Source organism: Saccopteryx bilineata, chromosome 4, assembly GCF_036850765.1.
Source record: "Saccopteryx bilineata isolate mSacBil1 chromosome 4, mSacBil1_pri_phased_curated, whole genome shotgun sequence".
In the NCBI taxonomy this organism is placed as follows: Eukaryota; Metazoa; Chordata; class Mammalia; order Chiroptera; family Emballonuridae; genus Saccopteryx; species Saccopteryx bilineata.
Window position 1 is genome coordinate 154033312 of NC_089493.1, and position 19630 is coordinate 154052941.

A 19630-nucleotide genomic window follows, 5' to 3' on the forward strand; every position below is an offset into this window, starting at 1 on the left:
CAGGTTCTTAAATGAAGCTTCCACCCCAGCACTATGATGAAATGCGTGGTTCTTAAGTACGAAGCAGTAAAATGAGGTTTTCCATAGTGCCGGCTCATCAGGCTCAAAGCAGCCACAGGCAGTAATGCCACTTGCTGGGGCCTTTTCCTGTGCCTGTTGTTCCTGGATAACCTGGAACGACCTTGGCTCCTGCATGTGTTCTAGGTTCGTTGTGTCCTCAGCACATAAGAGCCTGCATGGCTTTTCTCACTGACAACTGACATCAATAGCAAAACTTGAAAAAAAAGGCAGATACCACTTTATCCCTGTACTAGTCCTAGTCCTTTTATTTTACTGGAATTTGCTTTCAATGAGTAGGCTTAGCCGTCTGTTGGTTCTGAAAACAAGGATTAGTTTTCACTTGAGTTGTTTGCTCTTGTGCTTATTGCCCTCCACTATAATTTGTTTTTAATTTTTTTTAAGTAAGAGTAGGGGAGATACAGAGACAGACTCCCACATGTGCCCCGACCAGGATCTACCCAGTGACCCCCATCTTGGGCTAATGCTCTGCGCATTTGGGGCCATGCTCGCAACCAAGCTGTTTTTAGCACCTGAGGTGGAGGCTCCACAGAGCCATCCTCAGCACTTGGAACTGACGTCTTTGAATCAATCAAGCCATTGCTGCGGGAGAGAGAGAGAGAGAAAGGGGAGGGGGAGAGAAGCAGATGGGTGCTTCTCCTGTGTGCCCTGACTGGAAATCAAACCTGGGACTTCCACATGCCAGGTCGACATTCTACCACTGAGCCAACCGGCCAGCTCCTGTTTTTAATTCTATAATATAATATATTTCATTGTAACCACCAAGGTACATCTAACAGTGCACTGGTCACTTGCAGATATGTACTAGATGATAAGTGATAGCAGTTGCTGTTTTTATTTATAGCAGTGATAATGTCTGAGCTTAGCTATTGTGTGGAAGTAGGGTATTATTGTATCATAGACCTATATTTGGGCTGATGGTGGCACCAGTAATTTTTACATATCCGTGTCATCAGAGAAAAAAATGTTTACTTGAAGGTCTGTGTAATGAACTCTTGTCTCAATCCCCTTGGTGTGGGAGCAGTGCCTGCAGTCCCTTGGCCACGGCTCTTGGTGTGACTTTGATGCTTCTGTTCTTCTCAAGTCACCAGTGCCAACTGAAAGAGCCCAGCCAGCCACTGCCACTCCCCAGCGAGGGCTCAGTGGAGGACGAGGAGCTCCCTGCCCAGAGATACGAGAGAGACTTAGTTCAGAAACTGAAGGTCCTCAGACACGAACTCTCCCTTCAGCAACCGCAAGCTGGTCATTGCCGCATCGAAGTGTCCAGAGAAGAAATATTTGAGGTATGGAATTTAGTGCAACTAACAGTCAGGCACAGACCCTGCATTCGTGTTGATAAACACGGTGACTGAGCTGAGGAGTCGCCTTCTGAGTGACTGTCTTACGGTGGTGCTCTGAGGGCGTGGCTTCGTAAGCAACCTCTGTGTTTGGCGTTCAGGGTACGGAGTGTATTACTCTGTGCAGTGTGGGGTGTGTTGGAGCCAGGGGCCTTGTAGAATGGGACTGCCTTTCCCCCTGGGGTAGAAGTTCATGCCCTCAGATGGTTTCTGGGGCGAAGGCCCAGAGGCACGTGTGGGAAAGAGAAGGATGGTCAATGCCCTCATCTGCACACACAGACTGTAGGTCCCTACAGTCGCACTTTTGTCAGAACTAGCCAGTCCTGCTGCTATGGCCTCACACAGGCTGAGCAGCCACCTTGGTGTCTTTTTCGGAAATAAGAAGCTCAGTTGGTTCCCCCAAAGGGCTCTGCCCGTATGCAGCCTGCTGTGGGATCGGTCCCCGAACAGAGGGCCATCCAGTAGAGAGGGCCCTTTTCTCAGGGAACAGGATCATACAGTGAAAGCTCAGCTGTGTTTGGGCCACAGCCTGCCCACCTTTGTGGGATCACTGCAGATGTGAGTACACAGGACAGGTGGGGGCCGGGCTGCCTCCCAGGGGCAGTGGAGAGCACAGGGAGCCAGGCCTGGGGAAGTGCCTGCCCTGGATGTGCCGGAGCCGTGTGCGCGGCCAGTGGGGGAGCAGCCAATGTGCACAGTGTTCCCAGCGAGAGTCTCAAACGGTCACCAAGGTTAGAAAAGAGCTGAATTATGGACATTTTGCTACCAGATCATTTCCACTCAACCTCTGCTTTCCCTCTTGGGATGGCAGAGTTTGAATTACATTAAATTTTCAAGCATGAGAAAATTCTTAATTGCCTTATCACTTGAAAATATCTACAAGCACTTACCTAGTTCTCCTAAAGTGCTGAATCTCAGAGTGTTGGGCTAACAACGTGTTTTCGGGTGAGCTACTTTATGTCTCACGTAAACCCTGTTTTGCTTTTTGACTCAATAGAGTTGAATGATTTTTTTCATTTCAGATATAAAAACAGGCTCAGAATTCTTTTTTTTTTTTTTTTTTTTTTTCCATTTTTCTGAAGCTGGAAACAGGGAGGCAGTCAGACAGACTTCCGCATGCGCCCGACCGGGAGCCACCTGGCATGCCCACCAGGGGGCGATGTTCTGCCCATCCGGGATGTCGCTCTGTTGCGACCAGAGCCACTCTAGCGTCTGAGGCAGAGGCCATGGAGCCATCCCCAGCACCCGGGCCATCTTTGCTCTAATGGAGCCTTGGCTGCGGGAGGGGAAGAGAGAGACAGAGAGGAAGGAGAGGGGGAGAGGTGGAGAAGCAGATGGGCGCTTCTCCTGTGTGCCCTGGCCAGGAATCGAACCCGGGACTCCTGCATGCCAGGCCAACGCTCTACCGCTGAGCCAACCAGCCAGGGCTGAATTCTTTTAATATTCAGACTCTCTAGTGATGTCTTCATTTTGGTTAAAACATATAAAGTGTTTATAGGACATAGTGAAATTAATTTATGTACAAAAAATTTGATTTGTGTAAAGAAAATCAACTATAATGAGGACATTTGTTTTTAAGTCGTAGTAATTGTGCTGAAAATAAGTGTGTTTCCTTTGGGTACAGTATTGTCTGGTCCATACTTGTTTTGTTGTGGTTTCTGAGCTAGAAACAGTGGGAGGACCTGATGACTATGGATAAATTCTGAATAGGAACCACAGAGAACTCGCATTTGAATGAATGCCTTTTTTTTTTCTTTTTTGTAGTTTTCTGAAGCTGGAAATGGGGAGAGACAGTCAGACAGACTCACGCATGCGCCCGACCGGAATCCACCCGGCATGCCCACCAGGGGCGATGCTCTGCCCATCCTGGGTGTTGCTATGTTGTGACCAGAGCCACTCTAGCGCCCGAGGCAGAGGCCACAGAGCCATCCCCAGCACCCAGGCCTTCTTTGCTCCAATGGAGCCTTGGCTGCGGGAGGGGAAGAGAGAGACAGAGAGGAAGGAGGGGGGGGGTGGAGAAGCAGATGGGTGCTTCTCCTGTGTGCCCTGGCCGGGAATCGAACCCAGGACTTCTGCACGCCAGGCCGACGCTCTACCACTGAGCCAACCAGCCAGGGCCGAATGAATGCCTTTTTTAAATCGGGCTCCATTATCAATAACCTTTCAGCTTTTTATTACTTTAAGAATAAGAAAAGTTGTTCTCTCTGAAACTGTAATTTTGATATCTAGGAGTCTTATCGCCAGATAATGAAGATGCGACCAAAAGACTTGAAAAAACGACTGATGGTGAAATTCCGTGGAGAGGAAGGCTTGGATTATGGCGGAGTGGCGAGGTGAGAGGCTAATTTATTCACGCTTTCTGCTGTGTGGACTTCAGCATAACTGTGATAAAAATATTTACAGAAGGAAGTCATTGGCCACTTTCTGGTGCTCAAACAGGATTTCAAATGTTGCTGCAAGCTTTTTTAGAGTAAGAATTCCTAAGAACATGTGAACATTGGCATCTTGCCATAACCTGTCAGAATGCACATGACCCTTGCCATTAATTTGCTTTTTATGAAGTGGGAACTAAAACTTTTTTTTTTTTTTTTTTGCATTTTTCTGAAGCTGGAAACAGGGAGAGACAGTCAGACAGACTCCCCGCATGCACCCGACCGGGATCCACCCGGCACGCCCACCAGGGGGCGACGCTCTGCCCACCAGGGGGCGATGCTCTGCCCATCCTGGGCGTCGCCATGTTGCGACCCTCCTGGGTGTCGCCATGTTGCGACCAGAGCCACTCTAGCGCCTGGGGCAGAGGCCACAGAGCCATCCCCAGCGCCCGGGCCATCCTTGCTCCAATGGAGCCTTGGCCGCGGGAGGGGAAGAGAGAGACAGAAAGGAAGGCGCGGCGGAGGGGTGGAGAAGCAAATGGGCGCTTCTCCTATGTGCCCTGGCCGGGAATCGAACCCGGGTCCTCCGCACGCTAGGCCGATGCTCTACCACTGAGCCAACCGGCCAGGGCTGAACTGAAACTTTTTAATTTAACCCTTTTTCATCTGGAAGGACTGAACCTGAACCATGAGAGACCTGCTTCTGAAATCAGTAACGGAAGTGGCTTTCTTTCTCATTAGAGGGCTTTCAGGGGCGGGGAAAGACATGTGAGTTGCGTTTGTGTCAAAGAAATTTTGTAAAATGAAATTTTGATCAAAGTAATTTATTGAAAATATTGTTTGAAATGGACTATAATAATGAAAAGCTATTATTTCCTGTCCTACCTCTTTGTACTTTTAAGATAATGCTCTTGCTTTTAACTGTTTATTCTAATAGATATCTTTATATCACCAAGTTGATCAAATTCAGATATTATCTATTAATTTCAGGTTTTATGACCACAGACATGGGTAAACTAGATGAATATTGGTTGTGATGAGGATCTAATTTAATACTCCCACTTTCCAGTGTAGTTATATCAATATTTTTAGAACTTCTATCATTATCTTTGTAACTTTACATAATGTGTTTTCACCATTATTTTTTGGTTTGTCAACAGGAGACACTATCTCTTGACCTCTTTTTTTTCCTAAGAAAAGGATAATAATACTCCTCACTTCCCTTTCAGCATACCTTCTACTGTTTCTTATATTCTCTCACCTATAAAATGGCAAGGTTAAGATTTATTTCTACTCTCTATCCAAAACTAAGTAAGTCTCCTTTGCTTGTCTACCTTTTATTTTTAAGAATTGAAAATCAATAGATTGTTTACTGTTTTAATAATGTAAATATTCACTGAGAGGTTAAGGGGTATTCTATAATTTACTTTATTCCTTTTTTTTTTTTTTTTTTTTTTTTTTGTATTTTTCTGAAGCTGGAAACGGGGAGGCAGTCAGACAGACTCCCGCATGCACCCGACCGGGATCCACCTGGCATGCCCACCAGGGGGTGATGCTCTGCCCATCTGGGGCGTTGCTCTGTTGCAACCAGAGCCATTCTAGCACCTGAGGCAGAGGCCATGGAACCATCCTCAGCGCCTGGGCCAACCTTGCTCAGATGGAGCCTCAGCTGCAGGAGAGGAAGAGAGAGACAGAGAGAAAGGAGAGGGGGAAGAGTGGAGAAGCAGATGGGTGCTTCTCCTGTGTGCCCTGGCTGGGAATCGAACCCAGGACTCCTGCACACCAGTCCGACGCTCTACTACTGAGCCAAATGGCCAGGGTCTACTTTATTCTTTTGAACAGATTTTATTTCTTCCAAAAATTTCTGCTGCTTTTTCTTCTTTTTAAACTAGGCTTTGGTTTGATTGTCCCATTTAACTTAATCTTTTTTTATCTCGACCCACCCCTTTCCTTCCATATGTCTGCCTCATGAAGACTGTCCATTCTGAGTGGTGATTTTTCAGGCCTTTTGCACAGTTGTCATCATGTCATTCACTGCTTCCCAGGATGAAAGCCGTTGTTTTGTGGGTCCTGTGGCTTCCTCCTTCTTGGCTTACTCCCTTGTGTTCCTGAAGTATATCATCAAGTAACTTTCTTAGAATGGGTGTGTGGGAGGCAAATTTTCCAAGATTTTGCATCTGAAAATGTCTTTTAAGTTACACCTTGACTGATGGTTTAGCATTTTATAGACTACTAGGAAGAAGAGAATTTTCATTCAGAACTTTGAAGGCATTGCTGTGCTACCTTCTAGCACCCAGTATCACTGAAGAGTCACTTCTCCACCAGAAGTTATTTTACCCCATCCAGGACTACGTATCATCCACAGATTCTACCACCTTTTTTCTTTTTTTTCCCTGACTTCCTCCTATCTTCACTATCTTCACTTCTTACTCATATCACCTTGCTCCTCTTTCCATTTGCTGCACTTGCCTGGCAACATCCCAGCTCTGAGTGACCCTCTCCTCAGGCTGCTCTGAGCCACACTGCAGCATCTGGAAGTGGCAAGGGGCAGACACTTCCATGCCATTGGACTTTCTCTGCATTGATGGCAACAACCTCAACGAGATTTCAGTTCTCTCCTCGCCCCTCCAGTTCTTCTCAGATCTCTAGCCTCCCTTCCACCCAGCCTCGCTCTTTGCCGCTGATTTGCTTCCTATTTAACTGAGGAAACAGAAGCAATCTGAAAGGTCTTTCCTCAGCACCACCAAACACCCCATCAGCAGAGGTCTGTCCCCACAGGTGCGGCCTTCCTGCTCTGGCCCTGAGTGGCTCCTTCTTGTTCCTGTGTGAGAACAGCCCCCTGCACAGTGCATCCCAAGCCCTTTGCTCCTGTTGTTATTTCACATCTACTTCATTTCTTCAAAACCTTTTCTCTTGGCTCAGTCTTATCCACATACAAGTGTGCTATAACAACTCCTTTCTTAAAGAAACAATTATGCCCCCTAAGCTTTCCCTGGACACTATATCCCATTCCTGTCTAAGCTTAGGGAGGCAATAAAAACAAGTAAAGGAAAGTTAAAAGAAAAACAATTAGAAATTCTAGGACAAAAATGTATTCAAGAATGCTTAACTCCCAGTCATAGCCCTGTTTTTCTCTTCTCTTAGTAGCAAAACCCTTTAAAAGATTTGTGTGCATCCCTATTCCTGCTTCCACATCCCTCCTTTTTCTTGAATCTGTTCCACATGGGTCTTTCTGCCCTTGGAAGCCTTTGTGTCAAGGTGACCACGAGCCATATCACACCAAACGCACAGATGCCTCCCCTGGCCTGTGCCCGGTGTCCTTCCCTACTTCTCAGAACATTTTGTCCACTTGGTTCCTAGGGCAGCACATGCCTGGTTTTCCTTCTGGCTCACTCCTAGTCCTCTTTCCTGCCACTTCCTTCTCTTCCTCGCCTCTGAACGTTGGTGTTCCCCTGAGCTCAGCCCTGAGTGAGTGCCCCTCTGTGCCCCCTGGGTGCATTTGCCCAGTTCTATGACTTTAAATACTGTCCACCTGCTGATGGCACTCAAATGTATCCCTCTGCCCACATTGGTTTACCTAACTGCCTTTTGTCTCTCCTTGAATATATTTTTAAAAAATTTTTTCCATTGGTGAGAAAGAGGAAGGGAGAGGGAAAAAAGAAGCATCAACTCGCTGTTCCACTTAGCTTTATTTAGTTGTGTATTCATTGATTACTTCTCGTATGTACCCTGACCAGGCTCAAACCTGTGACCTCAGGCCCTGGCCGGTTGGCTCAGCGGTAGAGCATCGGCCTGGCGTGTGGGGGACCCGGGTTCGATTCCCAGCCAGGGCACATAGGAGAAGCACCCATTTGCTTCTCCACCCCCCCCTTCCTCTCTGTCTCTCTCTTCCCCTCCCGCAGCCAAGGCTCCATTGGAGCAAAGATGGCCCGGGCGCTGGGGATGGCTCCTTGGCCTCTGCCCCAGGCGCTGGAGTGGCTCTGGTCCCCCGGAGGGGCAGAGCATCACCCCCTGGTGGGCGTGCCGGGTGGATCCCGGTCGGGCGCATGCGGGAGTCTGTCTGACTGTCTCTCCCCATTTCCAGCTTCAGAAAAATACAAAAAAAAAAAAAAAAAAACCTGTGACCTCAGCATGCCGGGACTGTGCCATATCCAGTGAGCAACCCGGCCAGGGCCTCCTTTATTATTTTTAAGCATCTTAGACTTAGCAGTCCAAAATTTCTGACTTGCCTCATACCAGTTCCTCTCTAGCCTTTCCCGCCTCGCTGAACAGTCCCCTCAGTTCCTCTGGTTCAGATTGTGGAGTCATCCTTACCTCTCACCTCCTTTGCTCACCTGTCCCAGCACAGTCCATTGTGGTCCCTCAAGACCCCTTCCTCCCCTCTGCCTCTCTCCTGGCTTAGGCTGGGTCCAGCTCCCTCTCGGCTGCTGCAGCAGTTGCTTTGCTTATCTGCCTACTGCCTTGCTTACCCAACAGGCCACTTCCCAGCAGCAGTCAGCAGGGTCTTGCTAAAAATTCCGCAGAGGCCCTGGCCAGTTGGCTCAGCGGTAGAGCATCGGCCTGGCGTGTGGGGGACCCGGGTTCAATTCCCGGCCAGGGCACATGGGAGAGGCGCCCATTTGCTTCTCCACCCCCCCCCTTCCTCTCTGTCTCTCTTTTCCCCTCCCGCAGCCAAGGCTCCATTGGAGCAGAGATGGCCCGGGCGCTGGGGATGGCTCCTTGGCCTCTGCCCCAGGCGCTAGAGTGGCTCTGGTTGCGGCAGAGCGACGCCCCCTGGTGGGCAGAGCTTCGCCCCTGGTGGGCGTGCCGGGTGGATCCCGGTTGGGCGCATGCGGGAGTCTGTCTGACTGTCTCTCCCCATTTCCAGCTTCAGAAAAATACAAAAAGAAAAAAGAAAAAAAGAAAAAAAAAATTCCGCAGAGTCTTTCTCCTGTTCCCGAGCCCCTGAAGGCTTCTCATCCCACCTGCCGGCCCCACAGATCTGCCCGCCCTCCCCCGCACGGCTTGGCCGGCAGCCTCGCTGCTTCCCCTCAGCTGCTCACGCTGCTATTCCTGGTACACAACTGGTGTGCCAGGCCTCGGGGCCTTTGCCTCCCGTGCTCTCTGTGCCTGGAACTCATCCCCAACATGCCACATATCCCAGGTCACCCCTCAGAGAGGCCTTCCCCGACCGGGCTATTTAAACCAGTGGCTTTCAACCTTTTCACTCTTGGAGACAGGTGAAAATAGAATAATTACTATATTTCGGAGACCGCCAAGGCTGAAATCACCCAGAGTATAATAAGTGAATTCAACTAAAATCCTCACACAACATCAGGGTGGTGAACTTTTTCGCAGACTGGCAGGAAATTTCTGGCAGACTGGCAGCGGTCCGTGGACCAGCAGCTAGCTTACAAACAGTGCCCCACACCAGCCAGCATGTGGTGCTGTGGGCTTTCTTTGTTCCTGCATCTCCAGCAGACACACTACCTGCGGCAGGTCGGGCGCTCTGTCTTGCTCACAGCTGAACCCCAGTTCCTAGAGGAGCACCCGTCACATGGCCAGAGCCCATCTCATAAACCCTACGGAATGAGATTGCTCTTCAGTGACCTCCTCTCCCATTTCCTCGCTGTAGTCTTTCTGAAGCTCTTGTGACCCAGAGTTTTGGATTCCCTGTATTTGTCCTTGATATCTGTTATCTTTGTCTTATTTCCCACCTTTGCTCTCTCCCCTGGGAGATTTCCTCTGCTCTTCTTCCAGTGCATCAACATTTTTATTGTGTTTTTTTTATCGTATTTTTTAAGTCACCATAGCATACTTATTTATTGAATTAATTACATTGTGATAAAATATAAAATGAGCCTGACCGGGTGGTGGCGCAGTGGATAGAGCATTGGACTGGGATGCGGAAGGACCCAGGTTCAAGACCCCGAGGTCGCCAGCTTGAGCGTGGGCTCATCTGGCTTGAGCAAAGAGCTCACCAGCTTGGACCCAAGGTCGCTGGCTCCAGCAGGGGGTTACTCGGTCTGCTGAAGGCCCACGGTCAGGGCACATGTGAGAAAGCAATCAATGAACAACTAAGAAGTCGCAATGCGCAACGAGAAACTGATGATTGATGCTTCTCATCTCTCTCCCCATTCCTGTCTGTCTGTCCCTGTCTATCTCTGCCTCTGTAAAAAAATAAAAATAAATAAATAAATAAATAAATTAAATAAAATGAAAAAAATAATATATATCATGTGATTGAATCTTCATAAAGGAGAACTCCCCTATAATTTGTATGTGCTGTTATAATTGTTTTTATTCCTTAACTGCTAAAATCTGCCGTGTACTCGGTGCTAGAGCACAGTAACGTGTTCTCTGCCCCTTCTCCCCTCCACACCCCGTGCACAGGCGCTCTCGGTCTGAGAGGTGCAGGCATTCAGAATGCACAGGTCGATGCACAGCCACCAGCCTGGTAAGGGCTACAAGAGCAGACTCATGTTCTGTGAGGATATATAATGGTGGCCCTGGCTTGGGGAGTCAGGGCATAGGACAGCCTCCCACCTTCAGAATTTGGAAAACACAAGCCAACCCTCAGCTCAACAGCAGTTATCCCAACCAAAATTATGTTCTGGTAAGCATTGTAATGATGCCTTATTCAGTTTCTGGGCAGAGTTGGGATTTTTTTCAGTAGCCAAAGAGAAAGAATTAGAAGTCACAATGTGCCTTCTGTTCCTGGAAGAGAGCTGCTGCTCTGACTTATTCCCATGCACTGTCTCTTCCTTACCACCCTCCACCCTCCGCCATTCTGAGTCTCTCTGGGGTTAGGGTACAGAAAAGCCTGCGTTTTCTTTTCTTCTTTTCTTCTCTTCTTTTTTTTTAAGTGATAGGAGGGGAGATAGAGAGACAGACTCTTACATGCGCCCTGACTGGGATCCATCTGGCAACCCCCATCTGGGGCCCATGCTTGGACCAACCAAGCCATCCTCAGCTCCCAGGGCCGACACTCAAACCAGACGAGCCACTAGCTGTGAGAGGGGAATAGAAAGAGAAGGATGAGAGGGAGGGGGAGAGAAGCAGATGGTCACTTCTGTGTGCCCTGACCCGAGAGCAAACCCAGGATGTCCATACACGCTGGGCCGACATTCTACCACTGAGGGCCACCTGCACATTGGTACTACCTCTCCACAAGAAATACTTTTCCTTTCAAGATTGCCCCAAGTTTCTTCGTTGATCTTCTCAATCTTGATTCTAGAAACCATCTTTCTTTTGGCAAATTAACTTCTATTTGCCCTTGATAACTCTAATCCCATTTCCTGGCAAGAGACTTAGGCTTTCAGTACCCATTTCCAGGTGAGAATCTTCCTACGTAGTCATTCATATTTGCCCTAACAATGCAAATCGGACTGCTTCCACTTCCTTTTATATGCTATATCCTATAGTCTCAAGATGTCTCAGGAGTTCAGGATCTCAGACTGTTTTAATTTACCATTATTTCTTTGCATGGCTGATATTCTGATTGTAGGCACACATGTGAGTAGCTTGGTTTGGTTTGGTTTGGTAGGAGTTCTGTTCTTCTGCATTTCTATCATTACCAAGTCCTCGCCGTGAAGGTAGCCTTTGTGTGGCTTCCGTGGGTTCCCTGTGCTTCATGGGAAAGAGCTGCGAGCCCTGCTCCTACCACCTCACCTCCACTTTGACCTCACATTGCTACTTCAGCCTCAGATTCTTCCACAGGTCCAGATGGGATCGCACCTGTCTAGACATGAGGGAGAGACTGAAATTACACGTGTGTGTGTGTGTGTGTGTGTGTGTGCGCGCGCGTGCGCGTGCACACATGTTCATTATCTGCCCACTGAGAATCAGTCTACACTAATTTTCCCAGTGTTTCGTTCTGAATCATTTCTATTCTCTTTTGCCTGTGTAGCTCTTCCCTTCCCACTTCCAGAACATTCCTAATAGACCTCTTTCCCTTGTCCATGGCTTGGTCAGAATGTTTGCTTATATTTAATCACTTCCTGTCTAGACAGTTGCAGGTCCCTGGTTTTTATGAAAAAGAGTCTTCTCAAATTCAAATTCCCAAACTTGGGCATAAATCAAAGTACCATGCTTGGGAAATTCTGCCTTTGTAGTCAAAGATTTGCTAAGGTTTGGAGCTGCATCTCCCTGGAACTCCCTTCTGTTCTCTGGAGTTCGATGCACTAACTTTGTTCTGGCCTGACCGTTTTCTGTGTATTCTCAGAACTTTCTGAGATTATTTGCATTTGTGCTTATCTTTTCTTATTCTCTCTCAATCCTCTGTCTTTTTTATTTGAAAGAGTAAAGAATTTCAGAATGAAATTTGGGGCTGCTATCTTAATGAGGTTTAACCATTTGAAAGGAGCTTGAATAGAAAGAATAAAAGTCTTTCTGTAGAAACAGCTGTTTGTATAAGGTCTCCATCCCTGGGCATCTTGTGTCCTGGCCGGAGCAGTCATCCTACAGCTTCTAGTTAGAGTACATTTTAAATTTGTTTTGGGTTTGGGTTTTTTTTAATACTGAAATGATTCAAACCAAAAGAAATTCAGAAAATAATTTATTCTTATACACTGCATCCAGATTTGAAAATTCTTAGAATTAATACTTTTAAGCTTTGAACTAGTTCTTTAAATTATAAACATGAGGCCCTGGCCGGGTTGGCTCAGCGGTAGAGCGTCGGCCTAGCGTGCGGAGGACCCGGGTTCGATTCCCAGCCAGGGCACACAGGAGAAGCGCCCATTTGCTTCTCCACCCCTCCGCCGCGCTTTCCTCTCTGTCTCTCTCTTCCCCTCCTGCAGCCAAGGCTCCATTGGAGCAAAGATGGCCTGGGCGCTGGGGATGGCTCTGTGGCCTCTGCCCCAGGCGCTACAGTGGCTCTGGTCGCAACATGGCGACGCCCAGGATGGGCAGAGCGTCGCCCCTGGTGGGCGTGCCGGGTGGATCTCGGGCGGGCGCATGCGGGAGTCTGTCTGACTGTCTCTCCCTGTTTCCAGCTTCAGAAAAATGAAAAGAAAGAAAAGAAAGAAAAAAAAAATTATAAACATGATAAGTGTTAATGGCAAAAAGAAGAAAGAATTCAACAGGACAGAAACTTATGAAGGAGAAAAACATTCTTAAACAATCCCTGCCTCTCTAGACTGTGAAATATTTGCTCTCTATTTAAACATTATAAATGTTATTACATGTTATCGATCAGAAATTTTAAAACTAGAAAGCAGAAGATGAAATGCCCCAGAATGCTAATTCTCAAGTTGACTCCTGTCAACATGTTAGGGTAAGGCCTTCCCATGTTTTCTGTGCTCTGTGTGTGTATTTTTTGTTTTGTGTATGTGCACACCCTTTAAATAAAAGTAGAACCCTGCTGCTTTGTACTGCACATGTCAGTTATTCCCACATCGTTAGCATCATCTCTGAGGTTCGGATCTTTGCAAAGCGGCAGAGGAAACCTTAGTGGAGGGCCAGGCACACAGACAGGTGAACAGCTGAGGACACTGCACTTTAAGGTGGTCCTCATTCAAGTCAACCACAGAGTGTTGGCATGGTGGGCCGAGGAGCCATTTCTGATAGAACCAGAATGGTTCCCACTTCTTGAGGTTTATTTTCCCAATCTGTACAAATCACAGTCTCACAGCCAGGCTTTGTACCAGTTTTGGCCTCTAGTGGTTCAGTTTTTGTTAGGATCCAAAACCAGAAATTTTAACACATATAAAATATTGAGTTTTGTTTTTGTTGTTGCTATTATTCCCAGGGAGTGGCTTTACTTATTGTGCCACGAAATGTTGAATCCGTATTATGGTCTCTTCCAATATTCTACAGACAATATATACATGCTGCAAATCAACCCAGATTCCTCCATCAACCCTGTGAGTATTAATGAGTAAAGACGTCAGGAATTTAAGTTGGATAATTTTTAAAGTGGATTTTCAGTTTAAATCTCAATTTTGGGTTTAGTTACTGAGGTCTTACTCAAGGTCTGTGGTAAATAAAACACAGTGTGAGTGGGAAGCGGATGAAGGGGGACGAGTTCAGGCCTGTATTGCTAGTGATGGGGTCCCAGTGTGTTCTCAAGGAGAATAAGGAATGCTTATGCACAGCCCTCAGTTGCCATGCAGGGTGCTCTGGTACAATGGCCACGATCTCATCATTCTGAAAAGTGGGTTACAAAGTCCATCTGCCCAATCAAATTCAACATTCTCGTAACTGACCTTTTTGGCCACCAGTGCTGACACTCTTGGCTACAGAATGAGTGGCCTACCCAAGGTTGGACTGCCCCATGGGGCTGTGTCCTGCTGTCTCCAACGGAGTCACACGCTGGCTCCTCTGCAAGCAGTTGCTGGGGCTGCACCTTTTACCAGTGTGGAAACTACATTTTGACTAATTATCTGATTATAATTCCAACCTGAAAGTAGAAACATGAGGTTCCCTTTTAAGTTAAAAACTTAAAAACAGACAGTCTGATTTTAAAATGGTTCTTTTACTTGGGTTGTTCCTGATGGTTTTTTGCTGCATTCCTTTCTTTTCTCCTCTGGATTTCTTTTCTTCTTTCTTGTGGGACTGGGGGAGGGATGGCAGAGGGGACAGGGGAGGTACCCTTTATTTCTTTCTCATGCATTGGAAAGGAGGAGTGTAGCTGGCAGCCGGTACAGAGCACAAGGCCCCACGCACAGGGCCATGCTCAGTTTGAATCTCTGCTGTTGCCATGTTGGGATTCTTTTTTTTTTTTTTTAAGTGAGAAGCAGGGAGGCAAGGAGGCAGAGTGACAGACTCTCGCATGCACCCTGACTGGGATCCACCCAGCAAGCCCCCTTCCGGGAAATGCTCTGCTCATCTAGGCCGTTGCTCAGCAACTGAGCTATTTTAGCACCTGAGGCAAAGCCATGGGCCATCCTCAGCACCTGGGGCCAACTTGCTGCAACTAAGCCATAGCTGTGGGGGGAGAAGAGAGAGATAGAGAGAAGGGAGGAGGGAGGAGTGGAGAAGCAGGTGGTCACTTCCTCCGTGTGCCATGACTGGGAATTGAATCCGGGATGTCCATACGCTAGGCCAACGCTCTACCACTGAGCCAACCAGTCAGGGTCCATGTTGGGATTATTAATAATTTTTGAATAAGGGATTCTGCATTTTCATTTTGTACTGGGTCCCACAAATTACATAGCAACTTTGAGGAAAAGGTGTTTGAACTAAGAGCAAATAAAATATTCAGAAGATCTACAAAAGACATGCTCTCAATTTTGACTTACTAAACAGCCTTCTTTCATTTGGTCATGAGCATAGCCTCTGAGTAACTGGCTGAGTGTTGGTTGTGTATGTGAGAGTTTCCCCAGGAAACTGGAGAAACCAAAGGAAACTACCTTGACCAATTTTTAATGAATGTATGTTCTCTGGTGCTCCCTGCAGGACCATTTGTCTTATTTCCATTTTGTGGGCCGGATCATGGGTCTAGCTGTGTTCCACGGACACTACATAAATGGGGGTTTCACAGTTCCCTTCTATAAGCAGCTATTGGGGAAACCCATCCAGCTCTCTGATTTGGAATCAGTGGACCCAGAACTACATAAGAGCTTAGTGTGGATTCTGTAAGTATTGACTCACTGTTCAGTTAATAACGTGTATATATAGCCACCATCTGAGTGTACGCCAAATATATTTGTTGTGTGTGTACATGCACGTATGTGTGTTTTGGGGATGGGTGTGAAACTGGAGAAGAGAAGTAAACAAACTGTTATGACCAAAATGTAAAGGTAGATTTAACAAAAATATACTTAATTGACTTATTTTCCTCATGATGTTTGGCCAGTTTCTCTCATGGACTAGTTTCTTCTATTGTTTCCTTAATTATTAACATATAACAACAAATGTTAACCTCCAGGCTTGGTGTTTGGTTGGTTTTTGACACTCTCAGGTATCACCAGTTTATCTCTAAAGGGAAAGTATCACAAACAGAATTGGTATCAAAGTATCTTGTATCAAATACTTTGATAAAAGACAGTATGAAAACAAATTAATATTTAGTCACCTTGTTTTGGAATTATCCTAAACACTCTCTTAAAAGCAATAGGCAGTGACATGGTAAACCACATGTGTCCTCTGAATCAATTTCACAGGAAGGACAGACAGTCCCAGGCTCAGGCAAAGGTTGGACAAGCTGATGAGGTGACGGGGCTTGGGCCTCCCGCAGTATCCTGCCCCTAGGCGTTCTGTTTCCACCTCCCGTTAGGAATGGGTCGTCAGCAGGGGTCAGGGCCTTCACCCTGCAGGAGGTCTTTCACTCCATTTCAAGAAAGATGGCAGATTAAGGAACCAGTTGTAACTTTCAAGTGCTTGTTTGAAAAGGCTGCCTTAAAATTAAAAAGGTGAATGAAGTGTGTTTTCTCAGTGTGGCTTCCTGTAGGTGGATTTCCCTTCGACTCAGTCACCTTTTCAGGATGCCCTTCTTTCTGGTTCTCGATCTAGTTTACAAAGCAACCAGGTGTTTCATAAATCCTAGACTGGTAGAAGTACTGTCACCCCTATGAGTGAGGAAACTGGGAGTCAGGACACACCTGGAACTGGAGCTGTGGGCTTTCTGGGTCTGGCAGTCTGTAAAGGTTCTTTCTTTCTTTCTACCAGATTGTTCCATTTAACATTCCATTCACTGCCACCTGGTGGCGGAGGTCTAACTGACATCTGTCTTCTCTCCTAACTTCAACAGAGAGAACGATATCACCCCTGTGCTGGACCACACTTTCTGTGTGGAGCACAATGCTTTTGGGCGGATTCTTCAGCACGAGCTGAAGCCCAATGGAAGAAATGTTCCTGTCACAGAGGAGAACAAGAAAGAATATGTCCGGTAATGTTCTGGGGAGCCTGGGTGGGGACACCCATGCGGGGGGTCATCGTGGCATGGCTGGGGTCACGTTAGTTTGTGGAGGTTCCTTTGAGGTGCGAGGTCACCTGTCCCCATCAGCACTTGTGACCAGAATCCTGTTACAGAGAGACTTCCTGAAATAGTCAGGTTCAATAGTTAGGAGCTCTGTGTGGGGGAGTCCCAATGTGACCAGAGCTAGCCTGGTGACCAGGGGAAATTACCCCAGAGCCCCAGGGGGGGAAGGCCTTTCAAGCGACCCCACAGTTCTATGTGAAGGTAGCACAGGAGAGAGGAGAAAACCTAGACATTCCTTGAGCTCAGCCTCTGAGAAGTCTGCTTCATAGCACTGTCCCCCAACTCTGGGCGTAGTGCTGCCCCCACCTCTGAGCGTAGTGCTGCCCCCACCTCTGACCCCCACCTCTGAGCGTAGTGCTGCCCGCACCTCTGACCCCCACCTCTGAGCGTAGTGCTGCCCGCACCTCTGACCCCCACCTCTGAGCGTAGTGCTGCCCGCACCTCTGACCCCCACCTCTGAGCGTAGTGCTGCCCGCACCTCTGACCCCCACCTCTGAGCGTAGTGCTGCCCGCACCTCTGACCCCCACCTCTGAGCGTAGTGCTGCCCGCACCTCTGACCCCCACCTCTGAGCGTAGTGCTGCCCCCACCTCTGACCCCCACCTCTGAGCGTAGTGCTGCCCGCACCTCTGACCCCCACCTCTGAGCATAGTGCTGCCCGCACCTCTGACCCCCACCTCTGAGCGTAGTGCTGCCCGCACCTCTGACCCCCACCTCTGAGCGTAGTGCTGCCCGCACCTCTGACCCCCACCTCTGAGCATAGTGGTGCCCCCACCTCTGACCCCCACCTCTGAGCGTAGTGCTGCCCCCACCTCTGACCCCCACTTCTGAGCATAGTGCTGCCCGCACCTCTGACCCCCACCTCTGAGCGTAGTGCTGCCCCCACCTCTGACCCCCACTTCTGAGCGTAGTGCTGCCCGCACCTCTGACCCCCACCTCTGAGCATAGTGGTGCCCCCACCTCTGACCCCCACTTCTGAGCATAGTGCTGCCCGCACCTCTGAGCATATCACTGCCCCCACCTCTGACCCCCACCTCTGAGCGTAGTGCTGCCCCCACCTCTGACCCCCCACTTCTGAGCGTATCACTGCCCCCACTTCTGAAGGCAATTAAGTGATTAGTCACTTCCAGTGGAAATTTAGAAACATATGGGCATCTCTGTGCCTAGGCTGTCAGACTGCTGTGTAGTTCTAACAATATCCTATATTTTGTTTTCAAATACACTTTTAAACTGTGGCCGTTGCTGGAACAGGTCAGGTGAAATTCTACTGCTATTCCTTGGAATGAATCAAAATGTATAAAGGCACGTGTGGTTTACTCAGGTAACCACCTGTAACTTAGGTCAGAGGCTGCCATCTGGTGGGTTTCCGGGCCGGCAAGACCTTAGACTCAGCAGATGTCAGAACGTGGTAACAGAAAAAAAGATTTTTTCATCAACGATGAGCGTTGCTTCCAACTTGTGGACTTTTCTTCCAGGTTATATGTAAATTGGAGATTTATGAGAGGAATTGAAGCCCAGTTCTTAGCTCTTCAGAAAGGGTTTAATGAACTCATTCCTCAACACTTACTGAAGCCTTTTGACCAGAAGGAACTAGAGGTATGTACCCAGCTTGCTAGAGGTATGTTACCAGGCTCCGGTGTGGTGGGGCCTGGGTTTGCTCCTGGCTGCGGAGTGAAGCGTGCACCGCTCCCAGCAGGCCCGGGGTGCACAGGGCTCCCAGCAGACACGGGGCTGGAGCAAGGAGGAAAGTGGAGGGTGTGTGAGCCAGATACGACAAGACTAAGTGCCTACTTGGTGGAGGTGAATCAGATAGTTCTGGGGACCTTGTTCACGGTGTTTTGTGGCTTATCAGCTGTCTCAGGCTCTGTAGCAGTGGAGAGTCCTCACCACCTCCTGGTTGTCACCTTGGATTGGGGACATCACCTCGCGTATAGCCGCCTTCTCCCACAGCATCCGCCCGGAAAGGAAAGGGGTATGGGGGAGGGACAGATAGGAAGGGAAACAAACGAGAAGCATCAATTCTTTGTTGTAGTTCTTTAGTTGTTCATTGATTGCTTCTCATATGTGCCTCGCCTGGGGAGGGGGATACAGCCAAGCCAGTGACCCCTTGCTCAAGCCGTCAACTTGGGACCTCAGCGTATCAAATCAACACTGTCCACTGTGCTACTGCTGGTCAGGCTGGAGAGGACTTTTTAAGCAAGTGCTGAAACTGCACATCACCCTTGCTTCAGTGCCTTCAGACTTTAAATTCCGTGTATCATTTCCTGTGAAGTCACTGTGACATGGCCCCACTTTACACTCGGCTCCATGTGTCTTGCTGGGTGGTTCTTCCACACTCATGCTCACCAGTGGCAGTGTACAACCACACGCACACCGGCTGTAAGAAACGCCCCATCCGTAGCCATGCACGTGGTCCTAGGGCTAGAAACCAGCCTGAGGTGGCAGAGGAGTGGGAGTGTCATGCTGCAAACATGCTGTTGCTTTATCTTTATTCTTGTCTAAACCTGTGTCTACTTTATTTGAAGATAGTTTCCTCTTTGCCCTGGGAACCGAGTTGTTAACCCCTTTGCTACACTGGGACCGTGGGAGGCATGTCATGGCGTTGGATGTGCATTTAGAAATCACTTGCCTCTGAACACTTTGCAGTTGATCATAGGTGGCCTGGATAAGATAGACCTGAATGACTGGAAGTCCAACACGCGGCTGAAGCACTGCGTGGCTGACAGCAACATCGTCAGGTGGTTCTGGCAGGCAGTGGAGACTTTCGACGAGGAGAGGCGGGCCCGGCTCCTGCAGTTTGTGACGGGGTCCACTCGAGTCCCACTCCAAGGCTTCAAGGCTTTGCAAGGTGACTGATGTGGAGGCGGGGTTGCTGGCACCGTGTATCCACACTGGGCGTATGGGAAGAACTGGATTGTGGTGGGTGGCTTCCTGAAATGTCTA

At 48.3% G+C, this 19630-nt stretch overlaps 1 protein-coding gene across 4 annotated transcripts in view; it reads left to right on the top strand.

The window, feature by feature from the left end:
• Nucleotides 1-19630, top strand: part of SMURF1 (SMAD specific E3 ubiquitin protein ligase 1) — a 141343-nt gene that overhangs the window by 115456 nt on the left and 6257 nt on the right. For all 4 annotated transcript variants that reach the window (XM_066272251.1, XM_066272252.1, XM_066272249.1 and 1 more), the window contains 7 exons: nt 1163-1361; nt 3645-3748; nt 13515-13629; nt 15164-15342; nt 16458-16595; nt 18163-18283; nt 19334-19535. In XM_066272251.1, coding sequence (XP_066128348.1) covers nt 1163-1361; nt 3645-3748; nt 13515-13629; nt 15164-15342; nt 16458-16595; nt 18163-18283; nt 19334-19535 — 1058 coding nt within the window. The remainder of the gene's footprint in view (nt 1-1162; nt 1362-3644; nt 3749-13514; nt 13630-15163; nt 15343-16457; nt 16596-18162; nt 18284-19333; nt 19536-19630) is intronic.